Source organism: Cetorhinus maximus, chromosome 3 (genome assembly GCF_964194155.1).
Source record: "Cetorhinus maximus chromosome 3, sCetMax3.hap1.1, whole genome shotgun sequence".
Taxonomy (NCBI): Eukaryota; Metazoa; Chordata; class Chondrichthyes; order Lamniformes; family Cetorhinidae; genus Cetorhinus; species Cetorhinus maximus.
The window spans coordinates 123,512,738-123,539,283 of NC_135881.1; the positions used below are offsets into that span (position 1 = coordinate 123,512,738).

General features: G+C 41.6%; 2 protein-coding genes across 5 annotated transcripts in view; one reads left to right on the plus strand and one right to left on the minus strand.

Annotated features, from left to right (window-relative positions):
* Nucleotides 1-1,997: 1,997 nt before the first annotated feature.
* malsu1 (mitochondrial assembly of ribosomal large subunit 1) lies at nucleotides 1,998-14,411 on the plus strand. Its single transcript, XM_078538886.1, has 4 exons — nucleotides 1,998-2,376; nucleotides 6,299-6,480; nucleotides 10,595-10,676; nucleotides 12,918-14,411. Exons 1-4 carry the CDS (start codon nucleotides 2,013-2,015, stop codon nucleotides 13,100-13,102), a joined length of 813 nt encoding a protein of 270 aa, XP_078395012.1. The 5' UTR covers nucleotides 1,998-2,012; the 3' UTR covers nucleotides 13,103-14,411.
* An 87-nt stretch (nucleotides 14,412-14,498) lies between these two features.
* igf2bp3 (insulin-like growth factor 2 mRNA binding protein 3) overlaps nucleotides 14,499-26,546 on the minus strand; it is a 157,487-nt gene continuing 145,439 nt past the window's right edge. For all 4 annotated transcript variants that reach the window (XM_078538885.1, XM_078538884.1, XM_078538882.1 and 1 more), the window contains one exon: nucleotides 14,499-16,983. In XM_078538885.1, coding sequence (XP_078395011.1) covers nucleotides 16,885-16,983 — 99 coding nt within the window. In that variant the 3' untranslated portion in view covers nucleotides 14,499-16,884. The remainder of the gene's footprint in view (nucleotides 16,984-26,546) is intronic.

Here is a 26,546-nt window from a genome sequence, read left to right on the forward strand (position 1 = left end):
AACTGAAACAAGTTAGGACTTCGCCAGAGACAGACCCGGCCAACAGTGAATCCAAAATGAAGGACAAGGATAAAGCTCTGATGCAGACAGAGAAAGAAAAGACAGAAATAAGATTAGAAAATGTAAATCCGACACTGAAGATCAAGGAACTAGAAGAAAAAACACTGGATCCCTCAAACGTACTAAGAACCATTGAGATGGTGGAAACCTCTAAGGAGCAATCATGGAAGAATGACTCTGAAAGGAACTGAATGCCAAGGTGATGTTTTTCATCTTGTATAAAGGTTTCGCAGAAAGGATATACTTGCCACAGGCGGAGTCCAGCGAAGGTTTACCAGACTGATTTCTGGGATGGCAGGATTGTCTTATGAGGAAAGATTGGGCCGACTAGGCCTGAATTCACTTGAGTTTAGAAGAATGAGAGATCTCACTGAAACATATAAAATTCTGACAGGGTGGGACAGACTGGATGCAGGGAGGACATTTCCTCTGGCTGGGGAGTCTAGAACAAGGGGTCACAGTCTCAGGATATAGAGTAGACCATTTAGGACTGAGATGAGGAGAAACTTCTTCACTCAGAGGGTGGTGAACCTATGGAATTCTCTACCACAGAAGGCTATAGAGGCCAAGTCACTGAATATATTTAAGAAGGAAATAGATTTCTGGACTCTAAAGGCGTCAAGGGGTATGGAGAGAGGGCAGAAGTACGACGTTGAGATAGAGGATCAGTCATGATCATATTGAATGGCGGAGCAGGCTTGAAGGGCTGAATAACCTACTCCTGCTCCTGTTTTCTATGTTTCTAATTCTGAAATAAAGTCAACTGAACTCACCAGAGTAGTCACTGAGCTGAATGAAAAGATTCATAAGCTTGAAAAAGGATTGGAAAATAAGACAGTAAACAAATATTTGGCTGAAATTGTAAAACAAGTGGAAATGAAGGTTCCATTTTTTAAATGTCAACTTCCAGGAAGATTATGGCAGACCCCACAGAAAAAAAAAATCTGAGTCCACTCTAGGAATGCACATTTCCTCCGGAAGGAACGGGATAAACCCATGGTGTCCAAACAAAGCAGATGTGTTGTTGATAAAGAGAAACTCAACTTGAAGGAGTGCAAAAAGTGAATCAAATGGAGACAACCAAGTACTAGAAACACAGTGTACTACAATTTCAACTCCAAACTGACAAAATCAACCCAAAGCAACTGAGACTACCATTCCTCCAAACGTGGCAGAAAGAGATCAGGAAGAATTGTCAGTCCGGGTTTATCTTGGGAGGGGTTGGTGGGGTGGGGTGGAGGGGTAGCAAGTAAAGATTGTATTATAAATGTATTTGAGTAAGGACTTGGGGGAGGTGCAGTATAAGGGTGTTTGGCAGAACAAGGGTTAAAGTGGGACTAGAGAATAGTACCACCCATGGTATGATGTAGACAGTCACGTGATAGTAAACTGTGTGTGTGGTAGAGTCTGGAAGGAGCTGGCATTGGAGATGGAACCCAAATTTGGCAGTACCTTGGATATGTGTCCAGCAAACAACCTTTACAACAATAATACTTTAAATTTTCTAATCGTTACAGTTAAGCAACAATACTTATGGTTGTTTGGGAAACAGCAGGGTAGAGTTGGTGCAGCATATAAATTTCTCTGTAGTGCAAAGCTGAGGAACATGTAGGAACTCACTGGTTGCAATTACAATATGACGAGTTAGTGTAATAGTTGATCCTTGCCCCAGTAAGGCACACAGTTGTATTTCAGAAGGTGGCTCACCACCTCCTTAAGGGTAGTTAGATTTGGACAATAAATGCTGAACTTGCTCATAACACCCATATCCTATGAATTAAAAAAACTTCCTCCTGCTTAATATATGTTGTTCTTTAAAATAAACTCCCCTTATAAAATAGGTTTGCAAACTGCTTCACTTATTGTACTTATACAGTCCACTCACGTCCTCAAAGGTAGCAATTCAGTTAGTCAGACGCTAATAATTCATGTGGGAACAGTTCTTACTCGCAATGTTTACCAGTCGGATTCAATTTCTGGTCTGCAACCTGTGCGGCATTTCCTGCGAGTTGTCATATCTTTCCTGCAGTGCAGATGGTGGACGGTTTAATCGCGGGGGCGGATTCTTCCGTTGTCTTACAGGCTGCCAGGCGATGAGGAAGATAATGTCGATTCTTACTGCATACGCTCGCTGTGTCACGCGGAGTGGGCTGTTCCGCCCGGATCCCCGGGCTCGGCTCGCGCTGTTCCGCCCGGATCCCCGGGCTCGGCTCGCGCTGCTGCGCGCGGATCCCCCGGCTCTGTTGGCGCGAGGGCCTCCGGAGGGGAGCCGCAACGCCAGCGAACGCTGGGAGAGCAACGCGACTGCGGAGCTGGGTAAAATGCAGACATTATCAAGTATACAAGTTAGCTGGCTCACAGGAGTTTGGAAAAAGTGTCGGAACCGACAGACGGCTAATGGCCGTTCACTCCCAGAATCACAATTGTTACAGTGTAGAAAGTCGTCATTTGGCCCATCGTGTCTTGAGCATTTTAACTTAGTACCAATCTCCTGCCTTTTCCCCACAACCCTGCACATTGTTTCTGTTTAGATAATCATCCAACGCCCTCTTGAATGCCTCACTTGACCCTGCCTCCACCACACTTCCAGGCAGTGCATTCCAAACCCTAACTACTCGCTGTACAAAAAAGTTTTTTCTCACCTCACATTTGCTCCTTTTGCAAAACACTTTAAAACTGTACCCTCTGGTTCTCAATCCTTTTACGAGCGGGAACAGTTTCTCCCTATCGACTCTGTCCAGGCCCCTCATGATTTTGTAAACTTCTATCAAGTCTCCTCGCAGCCTTCTCTCCAAGGAAAACAGTCCCAACTTCTCCAATCTTCATCATAACTTAAGTGTCTCTTCCCTGGAACTATTCTCGTAAATCTCTTCTGCACTCTGTCCAATGTGTTCACATCCTTCCTATAGTGTGGTGCCTAGAACTGTACACAATACTCCAGCTGAGGTCTAACCAGTGTCTTACATAAGTTCATCATAACCTCCCTGCTCTTGTACTCTATGCCCCTTTTAATGAAGCCTAGAATACTGCATGCTTTAGAAACAGCTCTCTCTACCTGTCCTGCCATCCTTAATGGCTTATGTACATATATACCCAGGTCTTTCTGCTCCTGCACACCCTTTAGAATAGTATCCTTTATTTTATACTGTCTCTCCATGTTCTTTGTACCAAAATGTATCACCTCACACTTCTCCACACTGAACTTCATCTGCCCATTCCATCAAGATGTCAATGTCCTTTTGAAGTTCTACACTATCCTCCCCACAGTTTACAATTCTCCCAAGTTTTGTGCTGTCCGCAAACTTTGAAATTGACTCCTGCACACCAAAATCTAGATCATTTACATGCATCAAGAAGAGCAAGGGTCCCAATCCCGACTTCTGGGGAACTCCATTACAAACCGTCTTTCAGCCCGAAAAATTCCTATTAACCATTACTCTCTGTTCCTATCCCTCATCCAATTTTGTATCCACGTGGCTACTGTCCGTTTTTTTCCGTGACCTATCACTTTCCTCAAGTCTGTGTATGTTACACTGTATCGAACGCCTTTTGGAAGTCCATATACACCACATCAATGGCCTTACCCTCATCAACCATCTCTATTACCTCTTAAAAAAACTCCAAATTAGTTAGACACGATTATCCTTTAACAAATCCATGTTGACTCTTCCGAATCAGTCTGAATTTTTCCATCAATTATATCCCGAATAATTGTTTCTAGAAGTTTCCCCACCACCGAAGTTAAATTAACTGGTCTGTAATTGCAGGGCAGATCTTTACAACCTTTTTTGAACGAGGGCATAATGTTTGCAATTCTCCAGTCCTCCGGCACAAATCCAGGGAACATTGAAAGATTATTGCCAGTGTCTCTGCGACTTCCACTGTCACTTCCTTCAATATTCTTGGATGCATCTCATCCGGTCCAGATGTCTTATCAACTTTCAGTACCGACAGCTTATCCAATATCTCCTACTCATCAATTTTAAACCCTTCTAGTGACTGAGTTTCCTCCTCTGTCACCGTGGCCTGGGCAGCATCTACCTCGTAGGTAAAGACAGCCCTACTCCTCCTTTTACCACCCTTTTACTATTGCTGTGTTTATAGAATACTTTGGGATTTCCTTTTATGTTAGCTGCCAGTCTTTTTTCATAATACCTCTTTGCTTCTCATATTTGCTTTATCGCATCCCTTCTGAACTTTCTGTATTCGGCTTAGTTCTCAATTCTATTTGCTACCTGACACCTGTCATAAGTGCACTTTTTCTTTAACTTAATTTCTATCTCCTTTGTCATCCAGGGAGCTCTGGATTTGTTTGTCCTACCTTTCCCTTTCAATGGAATATACCTTGACTGTGCCCAAACTATCTCCTTTTTGAAGGTGCCCCATTGAAGTCTGCTCTGTGCCAGTTCATTATTCTTATTCTGGGTTGACTAATATCCTTTTCCACCTAATCCTAAACCTTATGATACAATGATCATTGTCCCTAAATGTTCCCCCACTGTCACTTGATCTACTTGGCCCACCTCATTCTCAAGAACCAGGTCCAGCAGTGCCTCCTTTCTTGTTGGACTGAACACATACTGCTGTAGGAAATTCTCCTGAACACTATCTAGGAATGCTTGTCCCTCACTGCCCCTTACACTACCACTATCCCAGTCTATATACGGGTAATTAAAGTCCCCCGTAATAACTACAATGTTTACACTTCTTTTCCTTGCAGATTTGTTCTCTATGTCCTTCCCACTAGCTGGTAGTCTATACATTACACCGAGTAATGTAATTGTATCCTTATTCCTTAGCTCTAGCCAAATAAATTCTGTCCTTGAATCCTGACACATCCTCTTTCTCCAGTACTGCAATACTCTCCTTAACCAAAAACGCCACCCCTCCTTTTTTCCCTTTCCTGAACACTCTGTAACCAGGAATATTTAACACCCAGATCTGCCCTTCCTTAAACTAGGTCTCCGTTATCGCCACATCATCATAATCCCACAAGGCAATCTGTGTCTGTAACTCCCCAATTTTATTAACTATACTCCGTGCATTCACAAACATGCAGTGTAACCCTGAATTAGACTTCATTACTTGCTCCCTTACTCAGACTCCATCTATTAACTTACTATTCTCTATTTTAGTGCTATCTGCCTAACTAGCTAACATAACTAGCAAAATGACCCACAGTCACGGCTCTGTTCGGATGCAACCTGTCTGGCTTGTCTCGATGCCATCTCCGCCAGAGCCAGTCCCAGTGTCCTAGGAATCTAAAGCCCTCCCTCCTGCACCATCTTTCCAGCCACGCATTCATCTGTCTTTCCTTCCTATTTCTGTACTCACTTGCACGTGGCACTGGGAGTAATCTGGGAGATTACTACTTTAGAGGTCCTGCTTGCTAATTTTCTACCTAGCTCCCTAAATTCCGACTGAAGGACCACATGATTTACGGAATATCCTAAAGATGAGAGGTTGGGGAAGTGAATTCCAGAGTTTAAGACCCAGGCGGCTGCCAGCTGTTAATGGTAAGACAAAGTGAGTGGGGTGGACAAGTGACCAGAGTTGAAAGAACGAGATCTTGGAGGATTGTAGGTTGAGGGCTTTACAAACATCAGGACAATGAGGCCACAAAGGGATTTAAACACAAGGATGAGAATTTTAAATTGGAAGTGTTGTGGGATCAGAAGACAATGAGGATTAGGTGAACAGGACTTGGTACAGAAATAAACAGAAAAGTGCTGGAAAAGCTCAGCAGATCTGGCAGCATCTATGGAGAAACATAATTTATGTTTCGAGTCCAATATTACTTTTCTTCAGAACTTGGCACAAGCTAGTGTAAAGGCAGAGTTCTGGATGAGCTGAAGTTTATGGAGGATATGAAAGGGAAGGTTAGACAGGAGGACACAGAATTAGTCAAATCTGGAGGTGAGAACAGGCATAGATGAGTTTCAGCAGCACAGGGTCTGAGATGGACAATAAATCAGAGGTGGAAGTAGGCACTCTGTGATGGAGGCTATTTGGCTTTGCTCAATCTTCTTGGTCAGAAGCCTTGCCGAGTTTTCTGATTTTGCTCCTTGAGAGTAAAATTTGCTAAATTGCAGTGTCTACCAAGTTAGTTACTAGAAAATGTATAGTGCTTGTGAAAGCATTTAATAAATTCTGCTAAAGAGGATTACGCTATTTCCAAGCAATGTTTCCAGGAAGTAGCGTGTAATAAACTAAACAGGTGTATTCTGCTTTCCATTAGGTTCCATTCCCCAGCCAGTTTTTAACATCGATGTTTTGGTGGCTTTGTTACGCCAGGAGAATGCTAAGGATATATGTGTTATTAAACTGCCCATGGAAATAAAGTACACTGATTATTTTATCATTGTGAGTGGAACTTCTGCAAGGCATTTGCAAGCAATGGCACAATATGCAGTCAAAGTGGTAAGTGGTGTATTTGTGTAAATTAAGTTGTTGCTATTTGGCTTGATAATTAGAATACCCAAAAGCTTAAGCCCTCATCCCAAGCTTGTTTTACGATTGGGAAAGCAGATCAATGAACGCTCACTTTCTGTAATATTGAGGCTATTGTGTTAGATCTAGAAGGTAAACCAAATAGTCAACTTCTTGGACAATAAATTAAAAATACACTTTTTAAAAAGCTGAAACTATTTTGCAAATTACTTATTTCATTTGCAGGAAATGCACTAAAACTTGCCATAAATTATAACACCAATCTATATCGCAGGATTAGATCACAATCTTGATCGTTCTTATTAAAATGTATGCAGTACACAGGATAATATACACTTGATCTTTCAAGCACTATGACTTGAAGTGTTGTGATTTAATAGTGGTGAATTAAATGTACCTTGGAAATGCAGTGCTCTGTATGTAGGCCTTAGGCTTTGTGTTGGTCATATGAGAGAGTTAAGGAAAACAAAGTTTCCAGAGCCTTTGATGGTTGACTATTCAGTAAGGTTATAAAAGTACTAAAACGAGTGGATTTTTTTGAGAAGATACATAACTAAATTAGTATGAGAGCTTAGAGAAAGATTGTAGAATTTCTAGCAGCTGAGTACACCAGGGGGAGAATTTTCTCCCCGTCCGGGGGGTGGGGAGGGGGTTGGACGGAAGCGGGTGCTTAGCGATCGCCACCCACGATTGGCTGCACACCGACATTTTACGTGGGCGGGCCAATTAAGGCCCACCCAGCTTGACGCGCACCCGGAGGCACTGTGCGCTCCATGTGCAGGCGGGGGAAGTAGGCTGAGTCGGGGCCTGCACTCCTTCACGCATGCGCGAGAAAGAGCGCAGAAATCTCCCTGAGGCAAAGAGTTGCCTCAGGGAGGTCAGTTTTATTTTTGAAAATTTTAATAAAGAAACAAAAATTTAATAAATGTCCCCTCATGTGACAGTGTCACATGAGCTGAGACATGTCAATGAATTTTATTATAAATTTTTATTAAACTTAAAAAACCTTCATGAAATCTCATCCCACCCGTGGATGAGGTTTCATGATGAATGCGAAGGCCGCCTGAGCTCTTCGCCTGCGGGCAGCTCAATTAATTAGTTTAATTACTATTTAAATGGCCTTAATAGGCCTTTGACAGCACAGCCGACTCCAGTGTGCGCCCGCTGAACTGAATATCTGAATGATGCGCGGTGACGTCGGGATGCACGCCCGACGTCACTGTGCATCATTTTACACATTGGCGAGCGGGCCCCGCCCCCACTTGGCGACCCGAAGATTCTGTCCCAGAGAGAGGAACAGTGTTTTGTAGCAAGTTAATTTGTGGATGCTAAGGAATATTTCATGTTCCTGACTTTTAATGGAAACTAAAATAGTTCTGTTTAAGCTTAGTTGTAATGATCAAATCATACCTTCCCCATCTTGGTTTAATTAACTGACATTTGAAGGAACAGTTCTGTTGCAAACCTTTGGCTAATGTTGAGCATTCAAATTTCAAAAAGAAAATAGGAATAGGAAGAGTCTGTTCATTAGTTTTTGGCTGAATTGAGGAGACTTCCAAAGTTGCCATTTTTGAAGCAGTTTAAGTTTACATATCAACTTTAGCATTGTAGAAAAGAGGTTTCTGCTTTGCCTCAACCCTGAAGCTGGTGTGTAACTGAGGACTGAAACAGGTGGCCTCAGTTTAAACAGCAAAAGAGATGCAGGTGCAGGAAAAAGAGATGGTAATGGGACAAGTAAAGAAACAAAAGATGGATCTGGAGGAGATGTAAACGGGAATAGCAGAATCATCAACAGCTGTCATCCAAAAAAAAAATGGGGCAGGAGGAAGAGGTCAATTGTTAATTTGTGTGGAGTCTGGAATGCTGTGAAGTGTGTAATAAAAATGAGGTGCTGATCCTCAAGTTTACAGTGGGCTTCAATGGAACAGTGGAGGTGGCCATGGTCAAAGTGGAAATGGGGCAGAGAATTAAATTTATAATGTTCATGGAGCTAAAGGGCACACACAAATATCAAACCTGTAAAATATTACAAAAGTGTTTAAAAATGTAAGAAATATCCCAACACACTTCACATACATTGAATTGTTTTGAAGTGCAATCAATTTTAGGTAAACATGGTCACTGTTTTATATGCAAGAGTTCCCACAAGCTGCTGTTTTGGAATCAGAACAACAATTGTTACAGCGCAGGAGGACATTTAGCCTGTTGTATCTGCACTGGCTTTCCGAATTAGCAATTCTGACTGTTATAACACAGCAGATGGTAAATGCCAAACTGTTCAAATCCCAGAGGGAAACTTGAAACAACTGTCACAACTAATTTTCAGTTTGTATAAATTTCGAGGTGGGTGCCTTGAATTCAGTAGTAATATGACCACCAAGTCTTATAGGTTTTTATAAAACTAGATTAAACATTTAATAAAAGAAATGATTTTAAATACATACATAGATCTATAAATTACTACGATGATAACTTCTAAATCCCCTACTCAATCTAACTCCCAGTTACACTTTCATTAAGGCAACAGTAAGACAGATTTTAAAAGACGCAGGCAAAGAAACATGATATCCTAAACAAGTTGACTTCCAAGTGAGTTTTCTTAATTTCAGTCCTTTGAAGACAGCAGCTTGAGGCATAGATGCTGAAGGCTTATCATACTTGTAAGATCTTAAAAATGCCTTCCCTTACACACACCCCTTGCTCCTTCTTTATACATATCTTCCTCTTTGAATGCAAATGCCCATTGTTTTACTATATCTTTGGACTTTATCTCCTTTAAAATAAAACCCTCTCATAGCACTAAGTTTTACCAGTAATCTTTGGGAAAAATAAACATACTGTTTCTAAACTTCACCTGGCTAGGTGATATTTCATCCCTCCTTTGAAAACAATCTATTCTGGTTTATTTTAAAATGCAAATGTTCCCTTGACACCTATGTTTCTAAATTTCCCCATGTTTATCTAATTAACATTTCAAACCTACCCCCTCCTCTTAGATCAAAGCACCCAGACTACCTGCCTCTAATTCAATTAAATCTCTCTCTCTCTCACACACACACACAGACACCATTACTCTATTTTACAAATAAATTCCAGTAACATTGAGAATTATTATATCTTGACAGTGCCATTCCCCTGCCTTCTCCCCATAACCCTGCACATTATTATTTTTCAGATAATAGTCTAATTCCCTTTTGAATGTCTCAATTGAACTGGCCTCCATCACATTCCCAGGCAGTGCATTCCAGACCGTAGTCACTCACTGCGTGAAAACATTTTTGATCTCACTTTTGCTTCTTTTCCCAATTACTTTAAATCTGTGCCCTCAAATTCTTGATCCTTTCACAAGTGGGAACAGTTTCTCCCCATCTACTTTGTCCAGATTGTTTATGATTTTGAATACCTCTATCAAATCTCCTCTCTGTCTTCTCTCAAAGGAAAACAGTCCTAAATTCTCCAATCTATCTTCACAACTTCATAAAATCATCCCGGTGAATCTTTTCTGCATGCTCTCCAATGCCTTCACATCCCAGTGTGGCACCCATTGGAGGATGCAATATTCCAGCTCAGACCAGTGTCTTATACAAATTCAACACAACTCCTTGCTCTTGTACCCTTACGTTCCTATTATTAAAGTCTAGGATGCTGTATGCTTTATTAACTGTGCTCTCAACCTGTCCTGCCACCTTCAATGACTTATGCATATATACACCCAGGTCCCTCTGCTCCTGCACCCCCTTTAGAGTTGTTCCCTTTATTTCATATTCCTATTCCATGTTCTTGCAACCAAAATTAATCACGTCACATTTCTCCACATTGAATGTTATCTGCCACTTGTCTGTCCTTTTGAGGTCTATACTATCTTCCTCACCTTTCACAATGCTTCCAAGTTTCGTATCATTTGCAAATTTTGAAATTGTGCCCTGTACACCAATGCCTAGGTCATTAATATATATCAGGAAGAGCAAGGAGATTATATTTTGAATTATTTTTGCTAAAAATTGTATAAAATTGGTCACCTTAAAATCAATGAAATTACTGAACATAAATCAGCACTGTTAATATTTAATGATTTATTCTGCAGCATAAACACTTGAAGAGAGGGCAGACTGCTCATGTCCACATTGAAGGGAAAGATACAGATGATTGGAAGTGCATAGATTTTGGTAAGTTCAATTGAATCTGTAACAAAACATTTTATTTAATTGGCAAAAACAAAACACAGCAGGTGGAAATCAGAAAAGATCCTGAATACACTGAGCAGTTCAGATCACACCTGTGGAGAGAGAAACAGAGTTAATGTTCAGTCCAGAGATGTTTCACTAGACCAATTCCTGAGATGAAGGGGTTATCTTTTGAAGAAAGGTTGACCCTATACCCATCGAGTTTAGAAGAATGAGAGATGAACTTACTGAAACATAAGATCTTGAGGGGACTTGATGGGGTGAATGGTGAGAGGATATTTGCCCTTGTGGGGGAATCTAGAACTAGGGATCCCCCATTTAAGACAAGGAGAATTGTTTTTTCTCTAAGGGTTGTTAGTCCCTGAAAATCTCTTCCCCAGAGAGCAGTGGAGTCATTGAATATATTCAAGGCTGACCTTGATTTTTGATCAACAAGGGAGTCAAGGGTTATGCGGAGCAGACAGGAAAGTGGAGTTGAGGCCACAATCAGATAGCCATGATCTTATTAAATGGCCCACTCCTAATTCTTATATTATAGTTCAGTTCTGTGTTCTAATGAAATTAACACTGCGGTACTTAGTTTGGATATCGATATCTGAATGGAGCAGAATATGTAGATCAGTGTGGGTTCAATCTAGCCCCTGGGCAGAGATTACTAAGAGACTAGAGCAAAATAATGGGTACCTGGAAGTAATTCCAGTGTTCTGTGCTGAAGGGGTTCAGTGTAGTCAGTTTTTGTTTATAAAACAGATGAATTACAGGCTTGGTTTAAGCTACGAACTGGCCACTTTAATGTGTACACTAATTCCAGGAATCACTGCAGGAGTTACTCAGGATAGTGTCCTAGGCCCAACCATTTTCAGCTGCTTCATCAATGACCTTCCTTCCACCATATGGTCAGAAGTGGGGATGTTTGCTGAAGATTGCACAATGTTCAGCACCATTTACGACTCAAATACTGAAGCAATCCATGTCCAAATGTAGCGAGACCTGGACAATATCCAGGCTTGGGCTGATAAGTGGCAAGTAACATTTTCATCACACGAATGCCAAGCAATGACCATCTCCAAAGAGAGAGAATCTAACCATCTCCCCATGACATTCAATGGCGTTACCATCGCTGAATCTCCCATTAACATCCTCGGGGGTTACCATTGACTAGAAACAGAACTGGACTAGACACATAAATGCTGTGGCTACAAGAGCAGGTAAGAGGCTAGGAATCCTGCGCCGAGTAACTCTCCTGACTCCCCAAAGCCTGTCCACCATCTACAATGCACAAGTGTGGAGTGTGAAGGAATACTCTCTACTTGCCTAGATGAGTGCAGCTCCCACAACACTCAAAAAGCTCGACACCATTCAGGACAAAGCAGCCCGCTTGATTGGCACCACATCCACAAACATTCTCTCCCTCCACCACCGATGAACAGCGGCAGTGTGTACCATCTGCAAATTTCACAGCAAAAACTCACCAAGGCTCCTTAGGCAGCACCTTCCAAACCCACGACCTCCACTATCTAGAAGGACAAGGGCAGCAAACACATGGGAACACCAAACCACTCACCATCCTGACTTGGCAATATATCAACAGTTCCTTCACTGTCGCTGGGTCAAAATCCTGGAATTCCCTCCCTAACAGCACTGTGGGCGTACCTGCACCACAGGTATTGGAGCAGTTCAAGACAGCAGCTCACCACCACCTTAAAGGGCAATTTGGGATAGGCAAAAACTGCTGGCCTAGTCAGTGATGCCCACATCCCATAAATGAATTTTAAAAAATGACTTAGCAATAGACCAGGAAGTTCTGATATTAATGCCTTGTATCTGCTATGTTAACTTATCCCAACTAGTCTGTTAGGGTTGTCATTCTTTGGACTCCGTTTTTGATGCAGGTGCAGTAGACTAATGATTACACTAACATTGAGAGTTTGAGACTTTACATTCCACCAGAGGGCAGCGTTAGAAAATTCTTTAAGGTAAGGGAGCCTGATACTGAATTGGTCTGCCCTACATACAAACCCAGTCCCAAGTTATAAACTTTGTGGTCGGTGTGAAGTGTTTTTTTGAGGGATGTGGGTAAGAAACAGCTGGGGAACATTTATAATTGGATGAAAATTATATTTTTTAAAAACACTGTGGCTGGAGAAGATCATTACTCAATCAAATGCTTTTGAACAGGCATCTGTTTATTTGTTGTCACTAAGATTATTTTCTTCTCTCAAGGTAACATTGTAGTACATTTCATGCTACCTGAAACAAGGGAAATCTATGAACTGGAGAAGCTTTGGACCTTGCGTACCCACGATGATCAGTTTGCTAAGATACCTGCAGAAATTCTTCCAACAGATTTTGTATACGGACCAACTGATGACATGGACCAAAAAAGTGATTTCAAAGGACTGTCTTGAGGGATTCACATAATATTGAAAATGAAATTACACAACTACCGGTTCATAATGTATTAGAGCTCATCTAAAGCAATGAATGAGCAGAGGAATTAGTAGAGGGAAAGGAGATTGATTACATTAAGTATAAGGTTCAGAAAGTAGTTCTATTGAATGAACTCCAGCTTGTAGAAATTAAGCACATGCTGTACAGTTGTAGCAGTTGACATTCTGATCATGCATTTCAAAAAATTGAAATGACTGCATGTCACAGATGAAACCAATGTAGCTGCATTCTGGTTGGATGTGCTTCATATAGTTCCCCAGGTGTTGAATGTGTTTATGGAGGAGCTAATAACCTGGCAGGCTTGGGGTCAGAAGGTTTATTGTATACTAGAAATTGTAATGCATAAGCCATATGTTTTGAACTTTTGAAATATATAGCAGTGAATTATACCAAAAGGAGTTGAAGCTTCTGTTACAAATAAAAAGTTAAACAAGTTGTCTTTAAAATTACACTGAAAAATGGCATTTGACATAGGCAATGATCGTATTGGAAAAGAAACTCAAGGGCAGACAACAATGTTTCACCACACCCCCATTACAGTAAGACTCTGGGTCCTCCATATAAGTTGAAAATGGGAATTCATCACATGGTGTGAAAGCTAGTGGGCAATCTCTGAACAGCAGCTATAAGGTGAAGATTAGAACTAGATGACATGGAATAGACTTGCCTAGGTTAACTGGAGGGAAACATGGGAACACTCTCCACCCACTCCCTTATGCGTAAAACAATAATTAATTTATTGAACCTGTTGAAACATTAATCTACATTGCTTCTTCCTACATTCAAAGCTTCCATCAGCCAATTCTCCCTTAAATTGAATTTATATTTTTGGAACATTTGGGATTTTACAAATTTCAAACAAAAAATGCATGAAATTTCTAAACAAAATTAAGAAATTGTACAAGCTACAAAAAACGGAATTTTCTTTAAGATGTGTTTTGCGAGATAGATAACATGGTCTTGAAAGTGACCAAGTAAATTCTGATCTCATGCCCTAAAGGTCCCAAAGAGAGAGAACCTATGTTTAACGGACTGCTGTCTTACTATGTCAAAGGTAAGTTGTAGTAAGGAAAATTTGTTCAAAATTGGCTTGTGTCTTTAAAAGCAAAAAAGAGTTTCAAAATGTTTTGATTGATCTTTCACATCTAGCTGTTTCAAAATGAATGGCTTAGTGTTTGCGCCTCTTCCATGAATATTAATTGTGTCAAGGGGTTATATATGAAATTGTTAGTTTGTCATGTGTTTATAAACAATTGCCAAGCCACAGCAATGAAACTACCCTCTAATATACTTATTTCAACTACTGTAATGAGAAAATGCAATTTTGCTGAATATCTTGAAGACATAATCACATAGGAGCTAAATTCTTTTATTTCATACAGAGGCATTTGACAAGTGGGGCTGCATTGGGGGCACAGTATTTAAATGAAAGGGAAGTGAGCCAAATTATTTTTGCTGGTATCACTTCCGTTTACAGAACTACCTTCACCTAAATGCCAATATTTCCAAAATACCAATCTTGCTATATAGACCAGAAAATTAATGATATAACAGCAGCAGATCAGGCAATGTAAATGCAGCAATTAAACCAAAAAACATGGTAAATCAATTTTATCAAATGTTACTTGCAACAAAAAAGTGGGCTCTGACCTTTCAGCCTCACGTCAATTCATTTAAGCTATTAAATGACCTTCTGTAGTTCAGTAATTTTATCAATGTAAGAAAACATTTCTAACTCTACATGGAGAAGTCACTCTGTCAAAAGAATGAGAATTAATCCATTTTGCTAAAGCTACAACATAAGCTTTGAGAATTTTTAATTAGTAATGAATATATGTAGGCAAAAACACACCAGACCATTTTTAAATTGTCTAACCTGTACAAAAAATGATCTTTGGGAAAAATTATCAACCTATCCTATGCAGAAATGCCTCTAATTCAAATGTATCTAAGAGGTAGATCAAAAATTGATGAAGTAAATGGTTTTGCCAAGTTGTGCCCCTCTATTTCAGTGCAGCATGATGATTCTGATCATCTCATGCACAAAAAAAAATCACAAAAAAGGTTCAGAGGTAATAGCATGGCTCTGCTCAGACCACACACACACACACAGCAGTGTTTATGCACTAAATATGCACTGCCTTCATTTAAAGCACTGAGGTAGATGGAAATTGGGTGCACTCAGGAAATTGACTGGAGCATTTCAACTTTACCACAAATTAATTATTTTAGCTTATTCTGTTCAGACTACATTCGGTGGGAGAAGGAGGGGAGAACAAAAGTATTTTGTGGCTATCAATCTGGCCATTAATGTATTTATTGCTATACTGGTTACCTGTAGAATGTGCATAAACCCTGCTGCATTTTGATTAAGCTCAGAGGAAAGACGGCGTTCAAACTAACAGCGTCTCCCATGACTTAGTGTAGCCCACTACAGTAGCTGCATATGTAAACTCTTATTTTTCAACAACTTTAGAATGAGCAAACAGCATTTGACTTTTTCTCCCCATTATGGTGATCAAAATGTGTGGTTCAATATATTCAGAGTTCACTCTAGCAAAGTCTGCCAAAATGCACCCAGACAGATCTAATAGCTCTACCAGTAATTGAAGATGAAGCTTGCTCTTTGAACAAAATGGCCAAGTCCAAACACTGTGTCATTATGCATCAAGATGCAGTGATGGTCAAAGGCACCAAGGGTCCATGCATTTAAAATTACCCAGTTATACTAAAAGCTAATCCATTTTGCAGCCTCTTTCCCCAACCCCAGCCTCTTGCCATCACTTCCTTGTTTTGTTCCCAAAAGTACCATCAATCAAAAATAGGAAATAAACACTTTCATCCTATCTTAAGAAGAAAAAAAATGGCATTGCTGCTATTAGTATATATTGGCATCATTCGGCGTCTCAAACATTCACAGAATTTTGATCAAATGATGGTGTTGTGGACCTCAGGAAAACTGAGGCAAGTATCATTTATCGAATACTCCCATCAGCCAGCAGCTAGAAGCAACACATTTACATCTGTATTTTTCTCTGTAGTGCTCCTGGCTTTTAGCTGATCAAATTTTACTTTTTTTATTAAAAAAATAAAATGCTTGACTATTACTTTTATAAAGTATACAAAATAAGCAGAAAAAAGGAACAATTGAGGTACTAAATGCCTGAGGTAGTTTAGTAAAATACATGATCAATTCATGCCTGGCCAACACCATTCAACACTTCCCTTAGGTTCTAATGGCAGTATTCTAGTAATCTTTGTAAAACAACCCAATTTAAAAAAGCCATTTTGCATGTTGGGACAGATGCCTCAATCTTGCCAACTCCCTTAGTCCCTCCCCAAAAAAATCTCAAGGTTTCATAATGATTCGAACTATAAGAGCAATGCCTTTTTGTAATCAGTGAAAAATTAGAAGAGAAAGCTTCATTAAACCCAACAGATCTAAGAATTTTGGGAAAGCTAACAAGGCAATATAAAGTTTTGAAATTCGAACAAAAGAAGGGAAGTGAAAGGGCCTTATTTAAAGCTGGGTTTCACAAGGTTTCTTCTTGAACGCCTAAAGAATACATTCGCACAAAGACAGAGTTCATAGGTTGCCTAGTCCTCAATAAAGGTGACTGGGGAAGGTGGAACATATGCTTCTTTATTAGCGACAGGTTTAACTGCCTGTGATTACACAGTCTCTCTCTCTCTTTGGTCTGGCATCTGTCTCTGTGGTAGATTGGAGATCCTGAACCTTTTACTTTCTTCGTGGTTGGGGCTGTCCACTCTGCACTGTTTTCTGTTGTTGTTGTCTTTTTACTTGAATCAAAATGTCTTGAATTTTTCGCTGAGCAAGCTGCATGTCAACAGAGAAGTTAGTTAATTTTTGTAAGCAATTTTCACAAATTTTGCACTGCACTCAAGCCTCATTTAATCAAAGTAGAATGTGCAAGTTTTGAATTCTCCCACCCTAAAAGGAATTAGTAAAAATCAAAGTTAAGGCTAATAACGAAAGATCTGTGAACTACAGTATAAACAGACATATTGAAACCTTAATTATATACAAAACTTCTAGCACATTCTTCCACCTAATCAATAGATGATTTGGAGCATAAATAAAATATAGATTCACCTTCAAGTCATATTTTAAAATGTTGTAAATCATAGAACAAGGCCATTTGGCCTGTCATATTTGTATAGCGAGTTAATCCCAATCTCTATCTCTTTCTCCATAGCCACGCAATTTTCTTTCCTCCACATATTTATCCAATTCACTTTTGAATGTTACTTTTGAATCTGCTTCCATGACCCTTTTAGGCAACACATTCCAGATAATGATGCTAACTCTACAAAAAAATTCTCACCTCACCTTTAATTCTTTTGCCAATTACCTCAAATCTACGATAAAAGCAAAAAATTGTGGATGCTGGAAATCCAAAACAAAAATAAAAATACCTGGAAAAACTCAGCAGGTCTAACAGCATCTGCGGAGAGGAATACAGTTAACGTTTCGAGTCCATATGACTCTTCAACAGAAGTTAACTGTATTCCTCTTCGCAGATGCCGTCAAACCTGCTGAATTTTTCCAGGTATTTTTGTTTTTTTACCTCGAATATACGTTCATTTGTAACCATTCCTTCTGCTAGTGGAAACAATTTCTCTTTATTTACTCTATCAAAACATTTAATGATTTTAATGCCTTTCTTAATCTTCTACTTTAAGAACAATCCTAGCTTCTCTAGTCTCTCCACAAATCTACACCTATAAATGATGAAAATTCAGGTTAAAAATACACAATTTTAAAACTTTGATCTAACCCCCTCCCCCAACCTTTGTAAACCATCTTTTTGCAGAGTTTCTTCCAAAATAAGAAATTGTGATGGAGACACAAAACGCCATTGTTGAAAGAGTAGCTTAAAAAAAAAACTTAGTGATTAAACTATACCACCCATAGGTTTCAAAAGCATGAAGTTTGAAAGAGGACAGACAGGAGGTTGGAGTTTTACAGTTTTAACATTCAGGAAAATGAGTTAGAGTAAGAGCCTGGTGAGGAATCTCAACAAAATAAGGATCCATAGAGGTGGAAGAGCAGTCAGAGTATAGAGTAGCTTGGAGCTTAAAAATCAAAAAGGTGAGACTTCAGAAGAGCACTTACCATAATAGCAATGATAAAAGTAGACAGAGGCAGAAACATTGCTACAGATTAAAGGCTATTGATAAATCGGAGGGGGTGGTGGAGTAAGGGAAAGAGATAATCTATTGTACCTTTTTAAGGAATATGACGTGGAAGAATAGACTCCCCAAATATGGGATCTGCAATCAAATCTACCGTATTTGGGTACTCAGGAGTAGAGTGGAGGGAAACTAGGGGCAGAATTGTCCTACATTTGCACTAGGTGCAGTAGCAGGTGGGAAGAAGGAAGTTTTACCTGCCGGCTGCAATGGCGACTTCTCAAACCCACAGAATTAATTATGCATTCCAGGGAAACATGCTGTTTCGATGGACATCACCTCACCGCTTCATCACGCCGGGCACCATATTTAAAGTGCAACCGCGCACACACCTCTCAGTGCTTCCAACTCACGGCTGCTGCATGGAAGAAATGGCCTCTAAAGGCAAAAAGACGTGTCCCTGGAATGCATTTTGCATGCAGTAGAGGTCTGCTGTGATGTCCTCTACCCCTGCTCTGGCCGCAGGATGGTCAGCAACATCATGCATTTGGCTTGGGAGGCGGTGGCTGCAGTGATCAGTGCCAACACCCTGCAAAAGAATATGATCTTGGTTCCGCCAGGCTAAGTCACTCTTCTCACTCTCAACAAATACACACATACACAAACCCATCACACTCTCTCAAGGCCCTCACTCACTGCCAGTTCAAGGGACATCACCATTCACACACTCACACTCACCATCATTGTCCTCAGCCCATCCATGCGACCACTCACCACCCACACAGGCCAGGCATACTTATCAACGGACCTGGTAGGCACCCTGTGTACACCCTCTCCATCTCTATTCATGTAGGACAAGCTGGCACACATCAAGATGGAGAAGTCGCAGACTGGTGGAGGAATTCTTGAAATCCAGGTCCTCACGGATGTTGAAAACAGAGCCATCCAGCTGGCCGGCGAGGATTTGGACTGGTCCTGTGCTGAAGGTGAGGTCGGCGTTGCTCCACAGAGTGAGGATCCAGCAATGCAACATCCACCAGACTGAATGATGTGTCCTGTTTCACAGGCCACTGCCATGTACAAATTCTCTCTCCTTGCTTTTGCAGGCACACCTGGGAAACAGGTGATGGAGCCCTAGGGCCTCCAATTAAGCCCCGAAGTAACCTGAGGAATCTGAAGGCACCTTCATTGAAGACCCATCTCAGCGCTCACCCACACCGGTGCCATGGGGAACTTGGTCCAGGACATTGATCCTGCACTGCTGTGTGGGCTGAACTCCATCACTAAAAAGAGTCATTCGGACTCGAAATGTTAACTCGGTTTTTCTCTCCACAGATGCTGTTAGACCTGCTGAGTTTTTCCAGCATTTTCTGTTTTTGTTTCAGATTTCCAGTATCTGCAGTATTTTGCTTTTATCCATCATTGAAGCCATAGTTGGCCTCCAGTGTGTACGCGAGGTGGGTGCCGGGCAACTGTATCTTACTCCCAGCTACCCCTTCTCAAGGAGTCGGCCTGGGGCCCTCATAGGGAGGGGGATCAACAGGTGCACACCCCAGGGCCATCCACTTGGTGAGTCCAGAAGGGTCCGGCCACCCGAATCCCCTCTTGCTGTGACCCCAGCAGCTACACAGGTTGAGGGTGCCGCCACTGCCTTAGAGCAGGACCCTGAAATCAGGCCAGGGACCTCCAGAGCATCAAGATGTAGCAGCAACGTTGGGAAGGTTAAGAAGATGTAGTTGCACAGTCTGGGCGCGGGTATTAATCACTTGTACATAAAGTTCACTATTGTCAATAAACTCCCAAGAATGTCTCCTTGCTCGTGGCTCCTTGTTCTGATAAGCAGTGTTCGTGTCAGTCAGATGTGAAACCTTTCTGCACAAGAAAAAGGCAGGTGTCTCAGTCCAGAGCCTCATCCCTGTGCTTTGGGCAGCCTTCAGACCAGTGACGGTCCAACCTCTCACTCCCTGGACACATTACTGATGCCTGCACCTTGACGGTGCTGGTCATTGCTGCCAGAATGTAGCGGGCAGGCGTCACAGCGTTCCATCATTCTCTTGATGTGCTCTCAGCACCTTTAAGATGGGACTGGCTCCCATCTCTTCAGCATGTGACCTGTGACACTGTGCTCCTGAAGAAGTTAGGTGCTGAAGGCAGACAAAGGATCAGCCGCTTTTATAGTTTCATGGCTGTGTCTCCATGATATGACCCTGATCATGGAGCGCAAGCGAGCTGCCCTCAGCCAGACAGGAGTCAGACATTCTCAGAGGCTATGTGAAGATCAACGGAGTGTCCATACTGCATATCGTCATCATCCTCCTGCAATCGAGCAACTATTAGGGCCTCCATTGAGTCTCCATGATGGGAGCCTTATCACAGAGGGTTTGTGTGCTGCCATTAGCCACACTGGAGTCAAACGTTCATAGATGCAATGTGAGAATCTATGGGGTTTTTTTCACTGCATGTCATCATCATCCTCCACAAATCTAGCAGCTATGAGGGCCTCACGAGTGTACCTGCCTCGTCTAGCTAGTACGAGGGCCTCATCACCAACATTGTCACCTTAGAGGGTGAGGACCTCCTCACCCTCATCCCTGTCAACGTCCTCCTCATTAGAGGAGACCTCCAGCTCCTGCATCTCCTCTCCCCATTGCAGCGCTAGGCTGTAAAGGGTGCAGCAGGTGACGACAATGTGTAACATCCTCTGTGGACTATATTTCAGGACTCCATCAGACTGGTCCAGGCACTGGAACCTCATTTTCAGCACCCTGATGGCCTGCTCCACCACGTTGTGAGTTGCAATATAAAACTTATTACACCTTTGCTCTGCTGCTGTCTGAGGCCACGACCTCTGTGGATAGCCCTTGTTCCCGAGGAGCCATCCCTGCAACCTGTGTCAACCCTGGAAGACGTCAGGGACCTGCAAGTGACTGAGAATGTAGGAGTCTTAGACACTTCCTGGAAACCATGCGCAGACTTGCAGGATGCGTTTGTGGTGGTCGCACACTAACTGCACATTCAGCGAATGGAAGCCCTTGCAGTTGACAAAGTTGACCGCGTGTTGCGACAGAGATCTGAGCACCATGTGAGTGCAGTCGATCGCACCCTGCACCTGTGGGAAACCCAGAGATCTGGGCAAATCCAATCGCTATTGCATCCTGGCTCTCCTGGTCCCGGTTGAAACGCACAAAGTTCTGTACCCTCGTGAAGATGACATCCATGACCTCACTGAATGCATTTGTGGGTGGAGGCTTGTGATATTCCACAGAGGCTACCTGTGGAGCCCTGAAAGGAGCCACTGGCATAAAAATTGAGCACTGCAGTCAATTTCACAGCCACAGGCAGTGGATGCCCTCCATGTCGCCAAATCCTGCAGTAGTTGGCAGATACGGCTGACCGGTTCCCTAGACATGCGCAGTCTTCGGCGACACCAGTTCTCAGTCATCTGCAGGAATGAAAGGCGGCATCTACAGACCCTGGGTCTATATGGCAACGACCAGCGATAGCTATGGCTCTTCGGTGGCATGTGTGGGTGCACCAGCCGCACCTTCTTCCTGAGGTTGCTGCTCTTCCATCTGCGCAGCCAGGAGCCTCAGTCACTCTCTTCTGTCTTTTTTGCGCTCTGTAAGCCACAAAGCATACAGTTAGTTCACCAGGCTCCACGATCCTGATATACTCCTCCTGCAGGATGAAAGAGAGAGAGACGTGTGGATTAACTTGAGTGCTGGCCACCACTTGGATGGCCAGAGTTTAGTGCCCTGCATGGCTGCCCAAAACCCAACCCACCTCCGCCCCACTCCACCTGACTGATTGGCAGCAGCTTTGCCCATTGGACTACAGGCTGTGCTCTCAGCTCAGGCGCAGACATTCTCCTAACCCGCACTACAAGGTTGCACTGTTAGCTTGAACCATGGGGGAGACTGGTCCAAACCAGGATGACGACATTGCAAGGGGCTGTGAGCACTTCCATCAGTGACTACTCCATGGCCAGGTTTAGCAAGTTGTTTGTGGATGCTCCAGTGGGGGGATGATTTCAGTCGGCTGGCCTTATAATGATATGCAGATGTATTACAATGAGCTTCCTGATGTTCTGCACCATCGATGGGCTGAGCAGATGATCACAGACTATTTTCACAATGTTGTGAAACCAATTTTTGGCCTTCTTGCCATATTATCCGCTCACACGGCCGAACACGCCTGACGCCAGCCGGGATGGAAAATTCCACCGTAAGTGTTTAGCATGAAAAAGGAAGAAACAAACAGTTTTAACACTGTTCCATTTAAGGATAGAGAAGACAGGACAAGATGAGATCCAGATGAATGTTTAAGAATATACTCAAATGTGAGAGCTGGCACCTATTTGGGATGAGACACGTGAAGAAATTGTATCACTGGGAAATTCACAAAAATCACAAGAGGAGTGTTGGTGAGGAAGGCAATCTGGTCATTATAGCTCACCTATGCAGAAAGACTCCACACAGTATTATCTCTTCAGCCCTCCCATTATCACATTATTTAAATAATTCATTTACCTTCATTATTCTACCCAGAAATCCACTCTATATGTTGACCATGAATAATTTCTTGACATCAGTCTAAAATTTACTTCCTAGTTTATATCAGAGGGCTTCCAGGTCATTGGCATGCTACTTCCCAAGAACGTTTCCTCACTCATTTATTTTTAAAACACTGGACGCACAGATGCCAAAGACAAATACACTATGGTGAGTTTCTCTCCCCAAACCTCAGACACAGCCCTTTCAGGCATCAGGCAAATTTAAAGGGGAGCAGGAATTAATTGAAAAAGACAGTATTATGTATTTTCAACATGGTCATGTCAGCTACAGTAAAGTTAAATGGAAATATTGAAGGGGGCACTGGAGAAAAAAAAACAAAGAAAGTGAACAACTGAGGGAATAGGATAGGCAAAACACAAGACAAGCCAAATGTGAAGTAAAAATTAAAAAGCGGTTCCCAAAAGTAGTTTTGGAAAAGCAAGCCGCCTAGAGAATAAAATGGGAGCAAAAAGACTTTTAAAAAAAAGAATGGCTGAAAATTAGAATCAAGATGGGAGAGATGCTTTTATTAGTTCAGCAAGCTTTAAAAAAATGTAATGGGTAAACAAAAGTTAGAGGTTCATGGCAAAGGCCAGTGAAATGATCAGACTAACATCTGATCTTGAAAGCAAGCCAAGCTGAAGACCAGTACACTCCAGGACAAAGTTGTCAGGATATGGAGACAAGGGCTGAGAGCAATCAAGGGAATGGGGCTAGTATAAGCAAAAAATATAAGAGCTTGTGAAGCTGCCCAAGTGATTACAATAATGAAAAGATACCAGGCACTTTTTAAACACTACAGATGGAAACAAGAGACCCAATTGTAACTGTGTTAAGCAGGTAGGTTTTGAATGAATTAAAATCTTACCCAAGGTGTCAAAAAACACGATAGCTAGATAGCCTAAACAAAGGTGCAACTTGAAGGCCAGAAAGAGATTGTATTTTCAGGGAGTCTTTGCTCAGGAAAAATAATTGTGTTTTAAAAGACTATGTGTACAGGATGGTCATCTTGTCAACATGTTGCCACATAGAAATAAATGACATAAGCAGAAATAATGCAGGGACTTAAAAGCCACATACACAAGGATTTACTGCCTGTGGAGTTCTCTGGACATCTCAAGAATGTGAAAAGGTATAAAAATGCAAGTCCTTTCTTGCCTCTCAAGTCAAATAGGGGATGTAGAGGATACAAAGTAATATTCTTACTATATCGGAGTATTTGAGTTTAGCTGCAAGATAGGACAGGTTTAAACAAATAAAATATGTGACCAATATCAGGAGATTCTCCCCAATAGAGTGAACAAACAACAGACTCCCAGTTAGAGTAATAGAAGTGGAAATGCTTGAATCATTCAGGATTCAATAAGATGCTACAATGGGAAGAATCTAAACAGATCAACAAACATTGGCCAAATAGCCACCTTCATCTGTAAGTAACTTGTGTCCTTTTGTCCTATGCAAGAGAGACTGAAGTACTCATAATATTACCTTATGATAGTAAACTGTCCCAAGTGCTTCGCAGGAGCAAAATGTGACAGCAAGCCATATAAAGTAGATAATAAGTAACCAAAAGCATGGTAAAAGAGGTAGGTTTTAAGGAGCATCTTAAAAGGAGGTGTGGCAAGAGAGAGAGGCAGAGACGTTAAGGGATGAAATTCCAGGCCGTAGGACCTAGACAACTGAAGGCATGGCTGCCAATGAAGAGGCAAGGGAAATCAAGGATGCAGAGAGGGCAGAATTGGAGGAACAGAGTTCTCAGAGATTACAGAGATGGCTAATGGCAAGGACATGGGGGGGATTTGTGAATTGGTAAACTGGGCCAAGTGGAGTCAGAATATAGCAGCAGAGCTTTAGATGAGTTCAATTTTATGGAGGGTGGAAAATGGAGGCTGGTCCAGGATGCACTGCATTAAAATGAACAAGAACATAATCAGGAGCAAGCCAACTTGAGCCCACTCAAACATTTTAAAAGAGCATGGCTGATCCTTAACCTGAAGTCCACTTTCACGCCTCTTCCCTATATCCCTCGATTCCTTTAAAGTCCAAAAATCCATTGATCTCAGCAGCCTTGAATAAACTCAAGGACTGAACATTCATAGCCCTTTGGGGTAGCGGATTAAAGATTCATAACCCTCAAGTGAGAAACTTCCTCCTTATATCAGTCTGAAATGGCTGTCCTCTTATCCTGAGACTACGTCCCTCGTTCTCGACTCTCCAGCCAGGGGATACAGCCTCTGAATCTTGTATGTTTCAATGAGATCACCTTTCATTCTTCTAAACTCCAGAGTAGAGACCCTTTCTGCTAAATCTCTCCTCATTGATCCCTGGGATGAGAGTTGATCCATCAGCGAATCTTCATTGCACCCCTCCAAGACACATATATCCTTCCATGTCTACAAAGACCAAAACTGAACACGGTGCTCCAGGCGTGGTCCTACCAACACCCTCTTATAATTGCAGTGAGACTTCCTTACTCATGTACCCCCTTGCAATAAAGGCCAACAATGTGCCCTTGTAATTGTTTGCTGTACTTATTTGATAACTCTGATTCTTGTACAAGAATACCCAAATCCCTCCAAACACCGCTTAACAGTTTCTCACCATTTAAGAAACATTAATTTCTCTATTTTCCCACCTAAAGTGAATAACCTCACATTTCCTCATACTATACTCCATCTATCACTTCTTCCCAATCGCTTAACCTGTCAATATCTCTTTGCAACCTTGCAACCTCTGTATCCTCCTCACAGCTTACTTTCCCACCTAGCTTTATATTGTCAGCAAACTTGGATGCATTACACATAGTGCCTTTGTCTAAGTCATTAGTATAGATTAAAATAAGTCATTAGTATAGATTAAAATAGCTGAGGCTCCAGCATGGATCTGTGACAGCCCTCCAGCAACCTGCCAACTTAAAATGACCGATTTATTCATACTGTTTTCTGTCCTTTAACCAATCCTCTATCTATACAAATACATTAATAGCAACCCCATCAGCCTCATCTCACCTTTTGCAACAACTTTTCTTATGACACCTCACCAAAAATGTTTTAAAAATTCAAATATTCATCCAATGGTTCCCCTTTACCTACCCCAGCTAGTTATACCCTCAAAGAAATAAATTTTGTCAAGCACGAATTCCCTTTCATAAAATTATGGTGACTCTGTCTGATCATACTATGATTTTTTAAGTACCCTGTTACCACTTCCTTAATAGGCTCCAGCAGTGACCTGACAACTGATGTCAGGCTAACTGACCTGAAGTTCCCAATTTTTCTCTCCCACTTCTTTTCTTGAACAGCAGTGCTGTTTTTGATACCTTTCAATCCACTGGTACCATTTGAGAATCTTGGCATGTTGGAAAGTCACAACCAGTGCATCAATCATCTCCGTAGCCATCTCTTTAAGAACCCTGTAGGCCGTCAGGTCTAGAGGATTTGTCGCCTTTCAGTCCCATTAATTTCTCCAGCACTTTTTCCTTTACTAATATTAATTACTTCAACTTCCTCAATCTCATTAGAACCTTGATTTCCCACTATTTCTGGTAGGCTTTTCGTGTCTTCTAAGACAACAGGGACACAAAATATTTGTTTAACGTTTCGGCCATCTACTTATTCCCCATTACAATATCCCCTGTCTTGGGCTCTTAAGGGACCCACATTTACTTTCATTATTCTCTTCCTTTTACATGTTT